Raw genomic sequence first — 17,546 nt, 5'->3', positions numbered from 1 at the left:
CATATATCTATATAACGTTTCGTTTGTTTTATTATTATTTAACTAATTCGTTTCGTTTAAATAACACTCCGTAATATACAAATTATCTGAAAGTGCTTGTCGAGATATCCCGAAGATTCCAGAAGTCGCATACTGTTTTTTCTGACGTTTTGAACACAAAAACAAGATGGTAAGTTAATGAAACATGATAAAAGATAATCAATGTATGAAATACAATGGACAGAAAGTTTGCGGATGACGACAAATTGTGAATACGGCAAGTTTATTGACCACGCGGATCCAGCATGGAGACCATGTGCTAAACCGGCCCGTACATAAACATGGTGTTGACAAGCATCAACTTGAATCGAGTCAAATAAGAAATAATGTTTATTGGGATCATTATGAGTAAACAATGATTGAAATTTATAATTGTACGTATTGATTGTAAATAAAGATTAGATAGAGCGAGTTTTTAACATGCAATACTTTGATATTTCTGGTCAAAAGAAATGCGGGGGGGGGGGGGGGGGGGGGAGGGGGCATATTGAATAGTCGGGAACATTCTAGTATTTGTCGTTCAAAGATAATGCCGAGTCACGTTACTATACATTATATTGATAATGAATATAAAAATATGGTGTTATTATTGCCAAATATCCATTATTCATGTTGCTTATTAAAGTGAAAAATGGTGTTGCTGTTTTCTAGGTGTCTCTGAATCCTGTTCAGATCTTCAAGGCTGGCGCAGAGGAAGAAAAGGCAGAAACAGCCAGATTGGTATATGGCTATATTGTTTTAAAATTGATATTGACCATACCTGTGAAAGAGCTCTCTGGTTTATTTCAGTGCATTTGACAATTTGCAAAATATACGGTTGGTCCCAGTCTCACATTCTCTGGAGGTTTTTGAAAATAGAATTTATTATTCAATATAAAGACTATTACTTTGTCTCATGATAATTTGACATCATTTCCCCCTTAAATTGACTTGAACAGAGTACATGAAGTTGTGATAAGAAGATAACCATGAACTTCAGTAATTATTAAAATCTGGTATGTAAATCTAATTGTATATCTTGAAACAAATGTAGGGATATTAAAGGAGCTATAGAAGAATAATCAAAGAAAATGCCTTGTAATGGATGATAAGCTTGAACCAGAGTTAAATTTTACCCAGTGACAGCTCTGAACTATGGGATAAATGGTGTAATCACGGTCAATAGACATTGGTCATGAATTTAAGTTCAACTATTGGAATACATAATAGATATTAAAGTAATACTAGCAGACCTATTATTTTGACCAAGATTCTGAACCAATAGATCAGTGTTTTACATATATCCTACAAATGCTATTCATTACTTTAGATTAAATTTATCAATTTGCATTTATGACCAATATTTTTAAATATTTGTTTATGTCATCAAAACCTAGATGTGTTATTGAATAGTAATCTATCAATAAATTTGGTCTGTGTGAATACCAAATTTTGCATTGTGTATTGAAAATTATGATAAAATTATTCTTTGTTTCTTTTAGTCCTCTTTTGTTGGTGCCATTGCTATTGGTGATCTTGTCAAAAGCACACTTGGACCAAAAGGAATGGTAAGGATCTTGTTAAGTGTGGAGAAATGAAGATATTAACAAATTTAAATTTGATATGAACCATTTATATAGTAAGTTTAAACTATATGAAGTAATTTAGAGTTTGATCTTGTAAACATTTAGGAAGTTTCAAAGATGCCATTTACTGTGAAGTAGTGGTTGACATGTCTGAAGCATCACTGCTGAAGAAATATAAAAAAAAAATCCTTTTCTTTGACAAAAATCCTTTTTTGTTTTACTAGGACAAAATCCTTCAAGGAGGTGATCACATCTCGGTAACCAATGATGGGGCCACGATATTGAAAGCCATTGGAATAGACAACCCTGCAGCTAAAGTATTAGTCGGTAAGTATAACATAAATCAATTTGTTGTATGTATTTGTTGTCCCTAGTATAAGCCCATGAAGTCAACACAAAGACCCTTGACAGAGTAGGGGATGAGCTTAATGCAGAGCAGTGAAATAACATTTGTAAGCATTTTACTGAAATGCATGGGATGAACATGGTAGTGTATTTTATTCTGAAATGTAAGAATGAAGCATAACTCTAATTTGTATTTCATTATTTGGGTTGTTTTCACAATATGTTGTAAAAATCAATCCGTTGTACAAAAGATGTTTTGATATTTATTTAACAATTTAAGATTTATCTGATACTTAGCTTAATAACTGTTAATATCCTTAAGAGCAATTGCAGGACGGAAAGTAAACTAATATTAAACTAGTTTGGCTCTTAAAAATGAAATGAAATTGCTACAGTAAATTATTCTGGAGTTTTCTTTCTTGTAGATATCTCTAAAGTACAGGATGATGAGGTTGGTGACGGAACAACATCTGTGGTAGTTCTAGCATGTGAGCTCCTTAAGGTAAGATACCAATTTGATTAAAATACAGATGGTCAGATACCAATCTGATCGAAATACAGAGCATCATTATGCATGTATCCTTCATTTTGAAGATCTTTTGGTAGCCGGTCAGTGTTTCTGTTCATATGACCTTTCAACCAACCAATCATTGTCCAACTGGCAACATTTTGCCAGAGTTTGTTTTCCTTTGGCAACCTCATGGTAGGTCCATATTGAATAAGATAGTATTTGGGGTTCCCTAATTTCAACCAAACAGGGATACTTCATGTCCAAAACAATGTATTTTAGTGGACAAACTAAGTATGCATAATTTGTGGTTTTTCCATTGTTGTAACAGACAATGCCTTGAAAGGAAATTAAATAGCAAATTATTTTTATTAACTGATAGATCAGAAGCTTATTAGCATTTTCAATACTGTGTTGATAGCCCAAACAGGTATGTCAGAGATGCTTTTTGATTGGCTAAAATTATACCATTGTATGGTAAGCATTGAGGTCAACTTAGCATGACCCCCTTACTGGCCACCATCAAATCTTTACAACGTGGTGTATAATGTTTGTCAGTATTTTAATCAGATTGGGCAAGAAACATGAGGTGTCCTAATCATAGAGCATTAAAAATAATAATTATTTCACTTCCTGAAATGTTGTGAACTTGTGATATAAACTTTATGTATCTAAATTTCTATGTACATCACAGTTCATTAATAATTTTTTAACACCTGAAAGAAATTGTTTATAAAAAATCTGCTGTGATGTTAGAACTTTAAATGAATTTCTTTTGTTTCATTTTGATTGTCTGAAATGGTTTTTGGTTTTTTTTTGTAGGAAGCTGAAGCTTTAGTTTCACAGAGAATACACCCACAGACAATCATCACTGGGTGGAGGAAGGCAACAGATGTGGCCAGGCAGGCCCTAACAAACTTTGCCAGGGACCATGGGTAGGTTTACTTATGTTCACAAAGCCCTAGGCTCTATACCAGGGACCACGGATATGTTTACTTGTTATGTTCACAAATCCAGAGGCTCTATACCAGGGACTATGAATAGGTTTACTTGTTATGTTCACAAAACCAGAGGTTCTATACCAGGGACCATGGATAGGTTTACTTGTTATGTTCACAAAACCAGAGGCTCTATACCAGGGACCATGGATAGGTTTACTTGTTATGTTCACAAAGCCCGAGGCTCTATACCAGGGACCATGGATAGGTTTACTTGTGATGTTCACAAAGCCCTAGGCTCTATACCAGGGACCATGGATAGGTTTACTCGTTATGTTCACAAAGCCCTAGGCTCTATACCAGGGACCATGGATAGGTTTACTTGTTATGTTCACAAAGCCCTAGGCTCTATACCAGGGACCATGGATAGGTTTACTTGTTATGTTCACAAAGCCCAAGGCTCCATGCCCTTATATACTTTACAGGGGCACTGAACAGATTTTTCCAGAACTTGTGCACTTGTATATATATAACCTCATTTTCATGTCCTCTGTCACAAAATCCTTGTTAGTGTGACTAGTCACATTGGTTGCGCAGTTGAGCATTTTAAGTTACTAAGACAGATAAAATGTGACGGATACAGGCTTCATATTTTAACTGTCAGTATACATGGCACAGTAATTACAGTGTCATAAAACAATTGCCACTTTTAATTTGAATTCTACATGTGGAAGTATTGTTAAGACAATGTTGTATTGTTCTGATTCCTTTGCACAGAAATGACCCCGAGAAATTCAGGAACGACTTGTTGAACATAGCCAGGACAACACTTAGCTCAAAAATTCTCACACAGTACAAAGATTACTTTGCCAACATGACAGTGGATGCTGTGCTGAGACTGAAGGTGAGTTGTGATTCGTTTACAATATTTCCCCCAGAGGTCTAAAATCTCAAGAAAGCAGCATTGTACAGACAAGCTGTCAGATTATGTTAAATATCTAAAAGTGTACTTTTATAGCAATCAGATATCATACACACTGTGACTGTAGCTTTCACCAGGGACTTAAATTTAATTTCAAAAATTCATATTTATACCCCCGTAACGAAGTTAGGGGGGTATACTGGAATCAGGTTGTCTGTCCGTCCGTCTGTCTGTAGACGCATTTTGTCTGGACAATTCCTCCTAAACCAATAGGCCAATTCCGATGAAACTTCACACAAATATTAATGATCATGTGTAGATGTGCATGCCACTTTATTTTTCTCAAAATTATGGTTGCTATGGCAACTGGTCACTATAAACAGGTTTTCCGATAAGAACCATAACTTTAAGTTTGTCCGGACAACTCCTCCTAAACTAAATGGCCAATTTCAATGAAACTTCACACAAATATAGAGGACCATGTGTAGATGTGCATGTCACTTTCTTTTTTTTTTCAAAATTATGGTTGCTATGGCAACTGGTCACTATAAACAGGTTTTCTGATAAGAACCATAACTTTAAGTTTGTCCAGACAACTCCTCCTAAACCAAAGGGCCAATTTCAATGAAACTTCACACAAATATAGAGGACCATGTGTAGATGTGCATGCCACTTTATTTTTCACAAAATTATGGTTGCTATGGCAACTGGTCACTATAAACAGGTTTTCCGATAAGAACCATAACTTTAAGTTTGTCCGGACAACTCCTCCTAAACTACATGGCCACTTTCAATGAAACTTCACACAAATATAGAGGACCATGTGTAGATGTGCATGTCACTTTTTTTTTTCTTCAAAATTATGGTTGCTATGGCAACTGGTCACTATAAACAGGTTTTCTGATAAGAACCATAACTTTTAAGTTTGTTGCTATGGCAACTGGTCACTTTATTACTGGGTTATCTTAGTTAGCCTCTAATTAACAGTTCCAATTCACCATTGACTCGTGCAGATTGCGGGGGTATTAGTCAGCCATCCTGGCGACAGTTCTAGTTTCAATTGGAAAAATATCCCCATATTTATTCTCAAATAAGCTTCCTCCCCCTATTAAATGAAGTTTAATAATAAAGTTTGTGGACAACTTATTTTTGAACCGCTTAAAGCTTACTGTTTTAAAATTGATGGTCCTACAAAAGTGAAGAAGGGTATCCAGAGTTATTTGTGGCTAAATGATGTAAATACAAGTTTGGTGAAAAAATCAAATTCTTTTGCAATAAAATGATGCCGATCAAAATGTTCAGCCTGTGCCATGCTCCCAATCCCCTCCCTTACAGAATCCTGTTATGAAATCACATATCTGACCAGCTGCATATCTGAACAAATAACATGTCATCCAACTAGTTCAGAGCAGGAACATTCTATTTTACATGGAATTTGATAGGCTTCTGTCATACAGCAAAGTAAATACCTAAATACAGTTGAAAACTTCCTAGGAAAATTAAAGGGACATCACGGTAAACCCATTTTTATTTTGTATTTTTTCATATTATTGGGTATATCTTTAAAAAAAATAACCTTATGAACAATAACCATTCAAATTTGATGATATATGTACATAAAAAACATCAATTATTAGTTATAAAAAGGTTATCACAATTCGTTGATCAATAGTCTGGATATGTAAATTTTGTGACATACACGATAAAACGCATGCGCACAACAAACTAAAACACCTGAAAACAAAAATGGCTTCCAACGTGAATCGGCTGCGGTTGAAAACGATAACAGCTTCAGCAATAAAGAGAATAATGGCCAAATGGGTCAAAGATTATCCTAGAATTACACTGGGGAAGCAGTACAATAGATTGGAACAGTTCAAACATGAAAACAGCAGTAATGCGGACGCTGCTCATATTCTGCTTGATTGCTGGATAGTAGTAGGCCATAAGAAGAAACTCTGTAATATTTACACAAACTCAGTAATATTTATACAGTCTGTACCAGTACATCGCTCCTGTCACTATACTATATGTACAGTGTTTACACTTATATGCACATAAATATTTGTGCCGGAATATATATACAGAACGTGTTATTTAACATTCATACCACAGTATAATATCATAATCCAACAAAACCAGATGGAATATTTCGACTTATAAACTATCGTGTGTTTGTGTTTTTATGAACATGTCTCGATTTCAAAACAGTCACATGATGATTTAAAAATAATTTCCGCACTAAATTTAGAGGGGGATTCCCAACTAAATCGAGTGGTCAATCTGGACATAGGGATCGACTGTGAATATTGGGATAGCACAGAAACATAACTGGAAAGGAACAAAACACATACATTCAATGAAAATAACAACATTTTTACCGTGATGTCCATTTAGAAAAAAAAAAGGATGTAATAAAGTGTTTCAATCATATTAAACAAATGCCATTATGATAAAAAGGTGCAAGAGGCTAAGATTTAAAACAGGGATACCCAAATATCATAAGTTTTATCTGGGAAGACTACATTAATTCTGTGGATATCTTGGATTATTTCTAAACTTGAATGATCAACCTTGATTTACAATGTATCATGAGTTATTGTCTTTTTTCTACAGGGCAGTGGTAACTTAGATGCTATTCAGATCATCAAGAAGCTTGGTGGAGGACTTTCAGATTCATACCTTGATGAAGGTTTGTCATGTGTTAAGTTTGTACTCTTTGATTTAAACATTCATTAATTTGTTTAGTTCCCCTGTAGAACACATGAAGCAGCACTGTTGTGTCAGTTCCCTGTTTGTCCACATCTCACTTTAGAGTGTATCTCATTTTGTGTGGTCCACTGTTGCCAAATTTTATTTGTTAATACTTATTGGAGTAGTAGAATTTAAATATTGTGTCCATTTATCATTCTCCACATTACACAGAGATACTAAACTTGGCTCTATTGGACACCAAAGCTAGGTGGTGGGGGTGTGAGATTAGGCTTGATTTGCGAATAAATGTCTTTTTTGGGAACTTTTAAAAAATACATAGAAAATTAATTTATAATAGTTTGTTTACTAAGAAAATATCTTGTGTCAATCATATTTATATGCCTGTTGAATTACCGTCTGTTGTATTTTTTACAGGATTCCTATTAGATAAGAAAATTGGAGTAAACCAGCCAAAAAGAATAGAAAATGCCAAGATTCTCATCGCCAACACACCCATGGACACTGATAAAATCAAGGTAGGAGATCCCCTGGGGAAATAATCTCTGTTTACATGAATTTACTGGATCAATACATTCAAATCGGTTTCTCTATAGTATAATAATAAGAATAAGAAATCAGTTACTTAATAGAAAATATGACTTGTTTCCTGTGATCAGTTTTCTTCCAGCGGGCAGATAGTCATTCCTTTTAATAGTTAAATTCAACCTTATCCCTGAAGATTATCTTTAACTATGCGATGATTGTTGTTGGTTTAGGTGTTCGGAACAAAGGTAAAAGTAGATGCTGTGTCAAAGGTAGCTGAACTCGAGGTTGCAGAGCGAGAGAAAATGAGGGACAAGGTCAACAAGATCCTGAAGCACGACTGTAATGTTTTTATCAACAGGTAAATAAACAGTAATACAGTGAACTGAGTGTTTACACTCGTATTCTGAGTTGTGACCCTTTGTTTGGTGCAAGATAATGGGTTGGTTCCAGTGCTTTTCCTCTTGAAAGATTTTATTATTCTTCCACTGTGAAATGGGGGATGGGAACTTTAAAACTTAAGTTTTAAATTTTGTCCGTGTGTCCTTCCTTTTTGTCCTTCTGTCCATCTTCTCGCACTTTACCTTGTCATATTTAGGGAAGGGATTCGACTAGGTGAGGTAACTGTCCCATTATGACCTTTTACCTAATCAAAGCATGAGTTCACTTGCATTGAACTTTCATTATTGCCTACTTGATTAGTGATGTTCCTGAATTCATTCACACTTTATCTAGATTGTAAAACTCTGTGCATTCTTGTCATATTTTCACATTCAGTTGGAGAATTGTCTTGTTTCATTTCAATTTAACATAAGATTATATCAACATTTCAATTCAATATACAATTTAAATGAAACTTGTTAACTTGTTATATAACAGCATAATATTATTATTCAGTTTTCAAACCATCAGACAATTGCAGTTGTTGGGAATTTTACTATGATGTGAGAAATTTCTGATATATGTAATATACATGTATATGATCTTCTCCATTTCAGGCAACTCATCTACAATTACCCTGAGCAGCTGTTTGCTGATGCTGGTGTGATGGCAATTGAGCATGCAGATTTTGATGGCATTGAAAGGTTGGCTCTTGTAACAGGTAAGGATCTATATAAGGACGAAATATATGATGATTTTTCGATAATAAGTTGTGGTAATGAATTTGTACTGATGGAACCATGGTTTTCAAAATTGATTCATTAAAAATGTCACCTGAAAACTCTTTTCATGTTGTTTATTGTCTTATTTGTCTAAAATAATAAAATGTTGAGATTGTTTGGTCTGTAGCATTACTTTGTGATGTTATCTTTTTACTTCAGTTTACCTTGAAATTTATATTCAGGACGAATTTTAACTTGTTTCATTGACAGGTGGTGAGATTGTGTCCACCTTTGATTGTCCTGAGTTAGTCAAACTAGGCCACTGTGACCTAATGAACGAGGTTATGATTGGGGAGGATAAACTCATCAAATTCTCAGGTAAATATTGTACAGTATTTTTATATGTATCATGTTAATTCTGAGGTTAAAAAAAATTTAAGAAGGACACCGTATTAGATATGCTTGTCAAATTCTGTGAAACTCCTAATTGAAGCAAACATTCTCAGGTATTAAATAATGATTGTGCTGAGTATTTACATTCCTTGGTATATACATACTCTCTTGTGTATTAACAGGTGTTGCTCTAGGAGAAGCCTGTACCATTGTGTTGAGGGGAGCCACAAAACAGATCTTGGACGAAGCTGACCGGTCAATGCACGATGCCCTTTGTGTCCTCACACAGACCGTTAAAGAAACAAAGACTGTGTTCGGCGGCGGTACGTTTTCTCTGTAGCTTTACCTCCAGTATTTTTGGTTGGCATTTCAAGTCATAATACATAGAATTGAACATTGCACTATTTTACTTATCTGTACTGATTAGGTTATCAATACATGAAAGTCAATTATTCTATCATTTGTGCCTGGTCACAATAATAAATCAACTAATTGTATAAATTGCAAGGGCATGTTATTACTAACATGTGTACACACCTCTCTTACAATACCACACAACAACACACAAATGAAATAGAGCAATCTTTACTAGAATTCTATATCTTTCCCCTCACTATACCACAAACCAGTGTCTGTCATGATAAAACTTGATTTCAATTCCGAAATTTTAATGTGTACACTGTTCAACGTGATCGCTTTGAATTACTACACCATGCACCTGTATGTGTGACGCTGGCTTCAAATGTGCCCCCTTATCAGCATGCATTTGAAATAGAAATTAATTTCATTCTAATTTATTTCCTCACGATTGAAATGATATTGTTGTTGACTTTGTGTTAGTATTTTTGGAAATGGATTGATATTCCAAGATTGTACTCAAGGTTTAGATTAAAGATTAACGGTACATTGAATACTTTATTTGTTCTGTGTACAATACAATGTACAAAATATTAAAAAGAAAGTGTAAACATTATAGGTAGCTCAGAGATGTTGATGGCTGATGCTGTTTCCCGACTTGCAACCAAGACTCCAGGCAAGGAGGCAGTAGCTATGGAAGCTTATGCGAAGGCACTGAGGAATGTAAGTCGTTTATAATCAAATTTATATCGGATTCTTTCTCTTTGTAAACGACAAAGCTGTATTGACACTGAATCGGGGAGTATACTTCTTGTCAACTTTCTACAAAAATAATTTGAAAAATACATCTTTTCACTTTGTGATAAAAAAATATGACATTAGAGTGAGAATTTCATTGAAATTCAGATTCATTAATTAAATTATGAGTTTTAGTAATTTTCAAATTATTAATTATAAGCTATTGTGAAAACCATGCAGTCAAGATGTCTTAATCATTGATAATGTGTATGTGACATGTGGTTTCAATTCATTATATTTAGTGTTTGTCACTTGATGCGCTGGTTTCATTAATAGTTTAACATTGAAGTTCATATTGGTGGTTTAGTCCTGATATTGGTACTTACTAATACAGTTTAAAATCAGCTTTGTCCATATTTTGCCTCGATTTGTTGTAATAGCTAGAATTACATTTCAGTAATCACAGTTTTAGAGTGTTTAATTACATGCCATTCACAGACACAAACTTACTTTTTCACAGCTACCTACCACCATAGCAGATAATGGAGGTTTCGACAGTGCTCAACTTGTGTCAGAGCTCCGTGCCTTACACGCTGAGGGAAAGAATACAATGGGCATTAGTAAGTTTAATTTAGTTTAAGTAATGTACTTAAAGAATTGTCTCCTTATAATAATGGTTGTGACCCTGACTGTTCTTTCTGTTTAAAAATTGACATCAATGTCTGAACTTTGCTTAAATATAATGTTATCACATTTATACAAATGAGTGAACAGATCAATTCAACAGACTTATTAAATCTAACAAAGCACCACGATGATTAAAACAACAATGAGGGAAGGGACTTGATGAAGATCATTTTGTAGTTGCAGGCAATGACCAAAATATAAAGATAAAAATTACTTACTTTCTTAGAAAGCATTGAAATATTATGGCTTTTCGATTTTCTTCCCTCAATTTTACTAAGAAGAGAAGAAAATTAAAAAAGTATAGCCTAATTTGTCACAAAATTGTTAAAAATTCTACAAGAATACAAAGCTATTACATTTTTGTATCTGTAATTAACAAATTGATAAGAAAGTGTTATGTTTTGCATGTTTAGATATGGAACTTGGAGAGGTGGCAGATATGGAGAAGAATGGGATCACAGAGTCGTTCCAAGTAAAACGCCAGGTAGTCATGAGTGCATCAGAGGCAGCAGAAATGATCTTGCGTGTTGACGACATAGTAAAGGCTGCACCCCGGCCACGACAACGTGATGACCGATGTCATTAAGACATAATTCCATAGCGTTTTCTATTTCAATTTCATGTGTGTGATTTGCGGAAGTGTAAGAAACCTCGCGAGAGTATGTGAGACTTTTGAAGAATGAGATGCCAAGATATACTGGCTTTGTATTGTGGAAAGGATTTTAAGAAGTTACTGACTAAAACTGTGGAACTACTGTTTCCATTTGTATTTATAAAGACATGATCAAATTTAAATCAGACTACAACAAATTCAGCATTCAAATGTTGGATACCTGAATTTACATGCACAGATCAAACTTTCTCCAAACTTATTGTAACAATTTGACAATGTCATGTTAAATTTATCAGTAATGCAGTAACTATGGCTGAATTTCCATGAGATAAGAGTGTTCTTTCGAGTGTGCTTTTCGAGCATTAGGATCAACAAATTCCTACATGTGCTACATACAACTGGACAATTCACTATTTTCTCCCACATTCTACTATACTTACATTTGTATTTTTAGCCCACCATCATCAGATGGTGGGCTATTCAAATCGCCCTGCGTCCGTGGTCCGTCGTCCGTCCGTCCCTCCGTCCGTCCGTCCCTCCGTCCGTCCGTCCGTCCGTCCGTCCGTAAACAATTCTTGTTATCGCTAATCCTCCGAAAGTACTGAAGGGATCTTTCTCAAATTTCATATGTGGGTTCTTCTTGGTGCCTAGTTATGCATATTGCATTTTGAGACCAATCGGATAACAACATGGCCGACAGGCAGCCATCTTGGATTTTGACAATTGAAGTTTGTTATCGCTATTTCTTAGAAAGTACTGAAGGGATCTTTCTCAAATTTCATTTGTAGGCTCCCCTTGGTGCCTAGTTATGCATATTGCATTTTGAGACCAATCAGAAAACAACATGGCCGACAGGCAGCCATCTTGGATTTTGATAATTGAAGTTTGTTATCGCTATTTCTGAGAAAGTACTGAAGTGATCTTTCTCAAATTTCATTTGTAGGCTCCCCTTGGTGCCTAGTTATGCATATTGCATTTTGAGACCAATCAGAAAACAACATGGCCGACAGGCAGCCATCTTGGATTTTGATAATTGAAGTTTGTTATCGCTATTTCTGGGAAAGTACTGAAGGGATCTTTCTAAAATTTCATATGTAGGTTCCGCTTGGTGCCTAGTTATGCATATTGCATTTTGAGACCGATCGGAAAACAACATGGCCGACAGGCAGCCATCTTGGATTTTGATAATTGAAGTTTGTTATCACTATTTCTGAGAAAGTACTGAAGGGATCTTTCTCAGATTTCATATGTATGCTCCCCTTGGTACTTAGTTATGCATATTGCATTTTGAGACCAATCGGAAAACAACATGGCCGACAGGCAGCCATCTTGGATTTTGATAATTGAAGTTTGTTATCGCTATTTCTGAGAAAGTACTGAAGGGATCTTTCTCAAACTTCATATGTAGATTCCCCTTGGTGCCTAGTCATGCATATTGCATTTTGAGACCAATCGGAAAACAACATGGCCGACAGGCAGCCATCTTGGATTTTGATAATTGAAGTTTGTTATCGCTATTTCTGAGAAAGTACTGAAGGGATCTTTCTCAAATTTCATATGTGGGTTCCCCTTGGTGCCTAGGTATGCATATTGCATTTTGAGACCAATCGAAAAACAACATGGCCGACAGGCAGCCATCTTGGATTTTGACAATTGAAGTTTGTTATCGCTATTTCTCTGAAAGTAGTGAAAGGATCTTTCTCAAATTTCATAAATAGGTTCCCCTTGGTGCCTGGTTATGCATATTACATTTTGAGACCTATCGGAAAACAACATGGTCGACAGGCAGCCATCTTAGATTTTGACAATTGAAGTTTGTTATCGCTATTTATCAGAAATTGCTGAAGGGATCTTTCTGAAATTTCATTTGTAGGTTGCCCTCTGTGCCTAGTTATGCATATTGGATTTTGAGACCAGTCAGAAAACAACCTGCCCGACAGGCAGTCATCTTGTATTTTGACAATTGAAGTTTGTTATCGCTATTTTACAGAAGGTACTGAAGGGATCTTTCTGAAATTTCATATGTAGGTTCCCCTTGGTCCCTGGTGTTGCATTTTGGGACCAATCCGAAAACAACAGACAGCCATTATCGCTAAATCTTAAATTCTATGTATAGGTTACCGTTGTTTGAAAAGCACTAGAGGGCTGTTTCTGAATTTACACAGATTAGTAAGACTTAGAGGAAGGGAAAAGTAGAGAAAAGATCAATCTAACATGGAACCTATAAAGATCATTCAATGGTGGGCGCCAAGATCCCTCTGGGATCTCTTGTTCTTATTCTTGAGGAAATATAATCATGTCAGACTGCAATAATCAAGAAAAAAAAATGATTACATAAGTATATTGATTTTTAATTTTGTTTCTCATTGGAGACCATTAGAATTTAGTTTTTTCACGCCAGTTGTTATGAATGTATACTGTTTATGAATTTCATTTCACATCTGTAAAAATTGTTGTTGGAATTTTGTATTGACCATCGGTCAAATTGTCATTTATCAAAATTCTTTTATATAATGCAATGAAGTACATGCAAAAAGTCAAAAAAACAAAAAAAACAGTTTCAAGAAAGTATGTACAGTACATGTATTTCAAAAATTCACAGTTTACTTTCAAATCCATACATGTCTGTAATAACTTAATCTTTTTGTCAATGAACTGTAATACCAGAGTGTTTGAACTCCCGAATGCAATTGTCCAGAATGTCTGTCTCAATGTGCTGAAAGCCCCTAAATCAATTTATTTATTAATGTTATACAAGTATAGGTACCGATGTACAAGGCTAGCTAACTACACACATGCCTTGGTGGTACCTATTATCATACATTTTGATGTCCAGTGCTTCTGATCTGTGATGTAATTCCCAAATTTTTTTCTATGTCGTCAATGTTTTTGTATTTAAACTCTAAAAAGTGCAAAAATATTAAAAATCCAAATTTATGAAAACTGTTTTTAAGTTGTTTTTACGGTCACCTTTAAAAGGCTTGTTTACCTATTCAAACAATACCCACATAGTCTAAGGATTTCTGGCCATCTAACTGTGATTTACTTTTGGTGTGAACCCACTGGTGGTTTTTGACAAGATCACAAAGTAGATGATATATTCTTATTCTAGACTTATTCAGCTTTTTAGCCCACCATCATCAGATGGTGGGCTATTCAAATCGCCCTGCGTCCGTGGTCCGTGGTCCGTCCGTCCCTCCGTCCGTCCCTCTGTCCGTAAACAATTCTTGTTATCGCTATTTCTCAGAAAGTGCTGAAGGGATCTTTCTCAAATTTCATATATAGGTTCCCCTTGGTTCTAGTTATGCATATTGCATTTTGAGACCGGTCGGAAAACAACATGGCCAACAGGCAGCCATCTTGGATTTTGACAAGTGAAGTTTATCGCTATTTCTCAGAAAGCACCAAAGGAATCTTTCTCAAATTTCATATGTAGGTTCCCCTCGGTGCCTAGTTATGCATATTGCATTTTGAGACCAATCGGAAAGCAACATGGCCGACTGGCAGCCATCTTGGATTTTGACAATTGAAGTTTGTTATCGCTATTTCTCAGAAAGTGTTGAAGGGATCTTTCTCAAATTTCATATGTAGGTTCCCCTCGGTGCCTAGTTATGCATATTGCATTTTGGGACCAATCAGAAAACAACATGGCCGACAGGCAGCCATCTTGGATTTTGATAATTGAAGTTTGTTATCGCTATTTCTGGGAAAGTACTGAAGGGATCTTTCTAAAATTTCATATGTAGGTTCCGCTTGGTGCCTAGTTATGCATATTGCATTTTGAGACCGATCGGAAAACAACATGGCCGACAGGCAGCCATCTTGGATTTTGATAATTGAAGTTTGTTATCACTATTTCTGAGAAAGTACTGAAGGGATCTTTCTCAGATTTCATATGTATGCTCCCCTTGGTACTTAGTTATGCATATTGCATTTTGAGACCAATCGGAAAACAACATGGCCGACAGGCAGCCATCTTGGATTTTGATAATTGAAGTTTGTTATCGCTATTTCTGAGAAAGTACTGAAGGGATCTTTCTCAAACTTCATATGTAGATTCCCCTTGGTGCCTAGTCATGCATATTGCATTTTGAGACCAATCGGAAAACAACATGGCCGACAGGCAGCCATCTTGGATTTTGATAATTGAAGTTTGTTATCGCTATTTCTGAGAAAGTATTGAAGGGATCTTTCTCAAATTTCATATGTGGGTTCCCCTTGGTGCCTAGGTATGCATATTGCATTTTGAGACCAATCGAAAAACAACATGGCCGACAGGCAGCCATCTTGGATTTTGACAATTGAAGTTTGTTATCGCTATTTCTCTGAAAGTAGTGAAAGGATCTTTCTCAAATTTCATAAATAGGTTCCCCTTGGTGCCTGGTTATGCATATTACATTTTGAGACCTATCGGAAAACAACATGGTCGACAGGCAGCCATCTTAGATTTTGACAATTGAAGTTTGTTATCGCTATTTATCAGAAATTGCTGAAGGGATCTTTCTGAAATTTCATTTGTAGGTTGCCCTCTGTGCCTAGTTATGCATATTGGATTTTGAGACCAGTCAGAAAACAACCTGCCCGACAGGCAGTCATCTTGTATTTTGACAATTGAAGTTTGTTATCGCTATTTTACAGAAGGTACTGAAGGGATCTTTCTGAAATTTCATATGTAGGTTCCCCTTGGTCCCTGGTGTTGCATTTTGGGACCAATCCGAAAACAACAGACAGCCATTATCGCTAAATCTTAAATTCTATGTATAGGTTACCGTTGTTTGAAAAGCACTAGAGGGCTGTTTCTGAATTTACACAGATTAGTAAGACTTAGAGGAAGGGAAAAGTAGAGAAAAGATCAATCTAACATGGAACCTATAAAGATCATTCAATGGTGGGCGCCAAGATCCCTCTGGGATCTCTTGTTCTTATTCTTGAGGAAATATAATCATGTCAGACTGCAATAATCAAGAAAAAAAAATGATTACATAAGTATATTGATTTTTAATTTTGTTTCTCATTGGAGACCATTAGAATTTAGTTTTTTCACGCCAGTTGTTATGAATGTATACTGTTTATGAATTTCATTTCACATCTGTAAAAATTGTTGTTGGAATTTTGTATTGACCATCGGTCAAATTGTCATTTATCAAAATTCTTTTATATAATGCAATGAAGTACATGCAAAAAGTCAAAAAAACAAAAAAAAACAGTTTCAAGAAAGTATGTACAGTACATGTATTTCAAAAATTCACAGTTTACTTTCAAATCCATACATGTCTGTAATAACTTAATCTTTTTGTCAATGAACTGTAATACCAGAGTGTTTGAACTCCCGAATGCAATTGTCCAGAATGTCTGTCTCAATGTGCTGAAAGCCCCTAAATCAATTTATTTATTAATGTTATACAAGTATAGGTACCGATGTACAAGGCTAGCTAACTACACACATGCCTTGGTGGTACCTATTATCATACATTTTGATGTCCAGTGCTTCTGATCTGTGATGTAATTCCCAAATTTTTTTCTATGTCGTCAATGTTTTTGTATTTAAACTCTAAAAAGTGCAAAAATATTAAAAATCCAAATTTATGAAAACTGTTTTTAAGTTGTTTTTACGGTCACCTTTAAAAGGCTTGTTTACCTATTCAAACAATACCCACATAGTCTAAGGATTTCTGGCCATCTAACTGTGATTTACTTTTGGTGTGAACCCACTGGTGGTTTTTGACAAGATCACAAAGTAGATGATATATTCTTATTCTAGACTTATTCAGCTTTTTAGCCCACCATCATCAGATGGTGGGCTATTCAAATCGCCCTGCGTCCGTGGTCCGTGGTCCGTCCGTCCCTCCGTCCGTCCCTCTGTCCGTAAACAATTCTTGTTATCGCTATTTCTCAGAAAGTGCTGAAGGGATCTTTCTCAAATTTCATATATAGGTTCCCCTTGGTTCTAGTTATGCATATTGCATTTTGAGACCGGTCGGAAAACAACATGGCCAACAGGCAGCCATCTTGGATTTTGACAAGTGAAGTTTATCGCTATTTCTCAGAAAGCACCAAAGGAATCTTTCTCAAATTTCATATGTAGGTTCCCCTCGGTGCCT

The 17,546-nt window shown here is 35.4% G+C and overlaps 1 protein-coding gene across 1 annotated transcript; it reads left to right on the top strand.

Annotated features, from left to right (window-relative positions):
* Positions 1-65: 65 nt before the first annotated feature.
* On the top strand, positions 66-11,895 carry LOC117327680 (T-complex protein 1 subunit beta-like). The gene is made up of 16 exons (XM_033884779.1): positions 66-169; positions 691-759; positions 1,521-1,586; positions 1,829-1,931; positions 2,375-2,451; positions 3,280-3,392; positions 4,173-4,299; positions 6,934-7,009; positions 7,447-7,547; positions 7,788-7,915; positions 8,553-8,656; positions 8,928-9,035; positions 9,233-9,373; positions 10,027-10,130; positions 10,666-10,765; positions 11,246-11,895. Exons 1-16 carry the CDS (start codon positions 167-169, stop codon positions 11,416-11,418), a joined length of 1,593 nt encoding a protein of 530 aa, XP_033740670.1. The 5' UTR covers positions 66-166; the 3' UTR covers positions 11,419-11,895.
* Positions 11,896-17,546: the final 5,651 nt, after the last annotated feature.

The sequence above is a fragment of the Pecten maximus genome, chromosome 5 (assembly GCF_902652985.1).
Source record: "Pecten maximus chromosome 5, xPecMax1.1, whole genome shotgun sequence".
NCBI classification, from domain to species: domain Eukaryota; kingdom Metazoa; phylum Mollusca; class Bivalvia; order Pectinida; family Pectinidae; genus Pecten; species Pecten maximus.
This window is presented reverse-complemented; position numbering and strand designations above follow the sequence as displayed.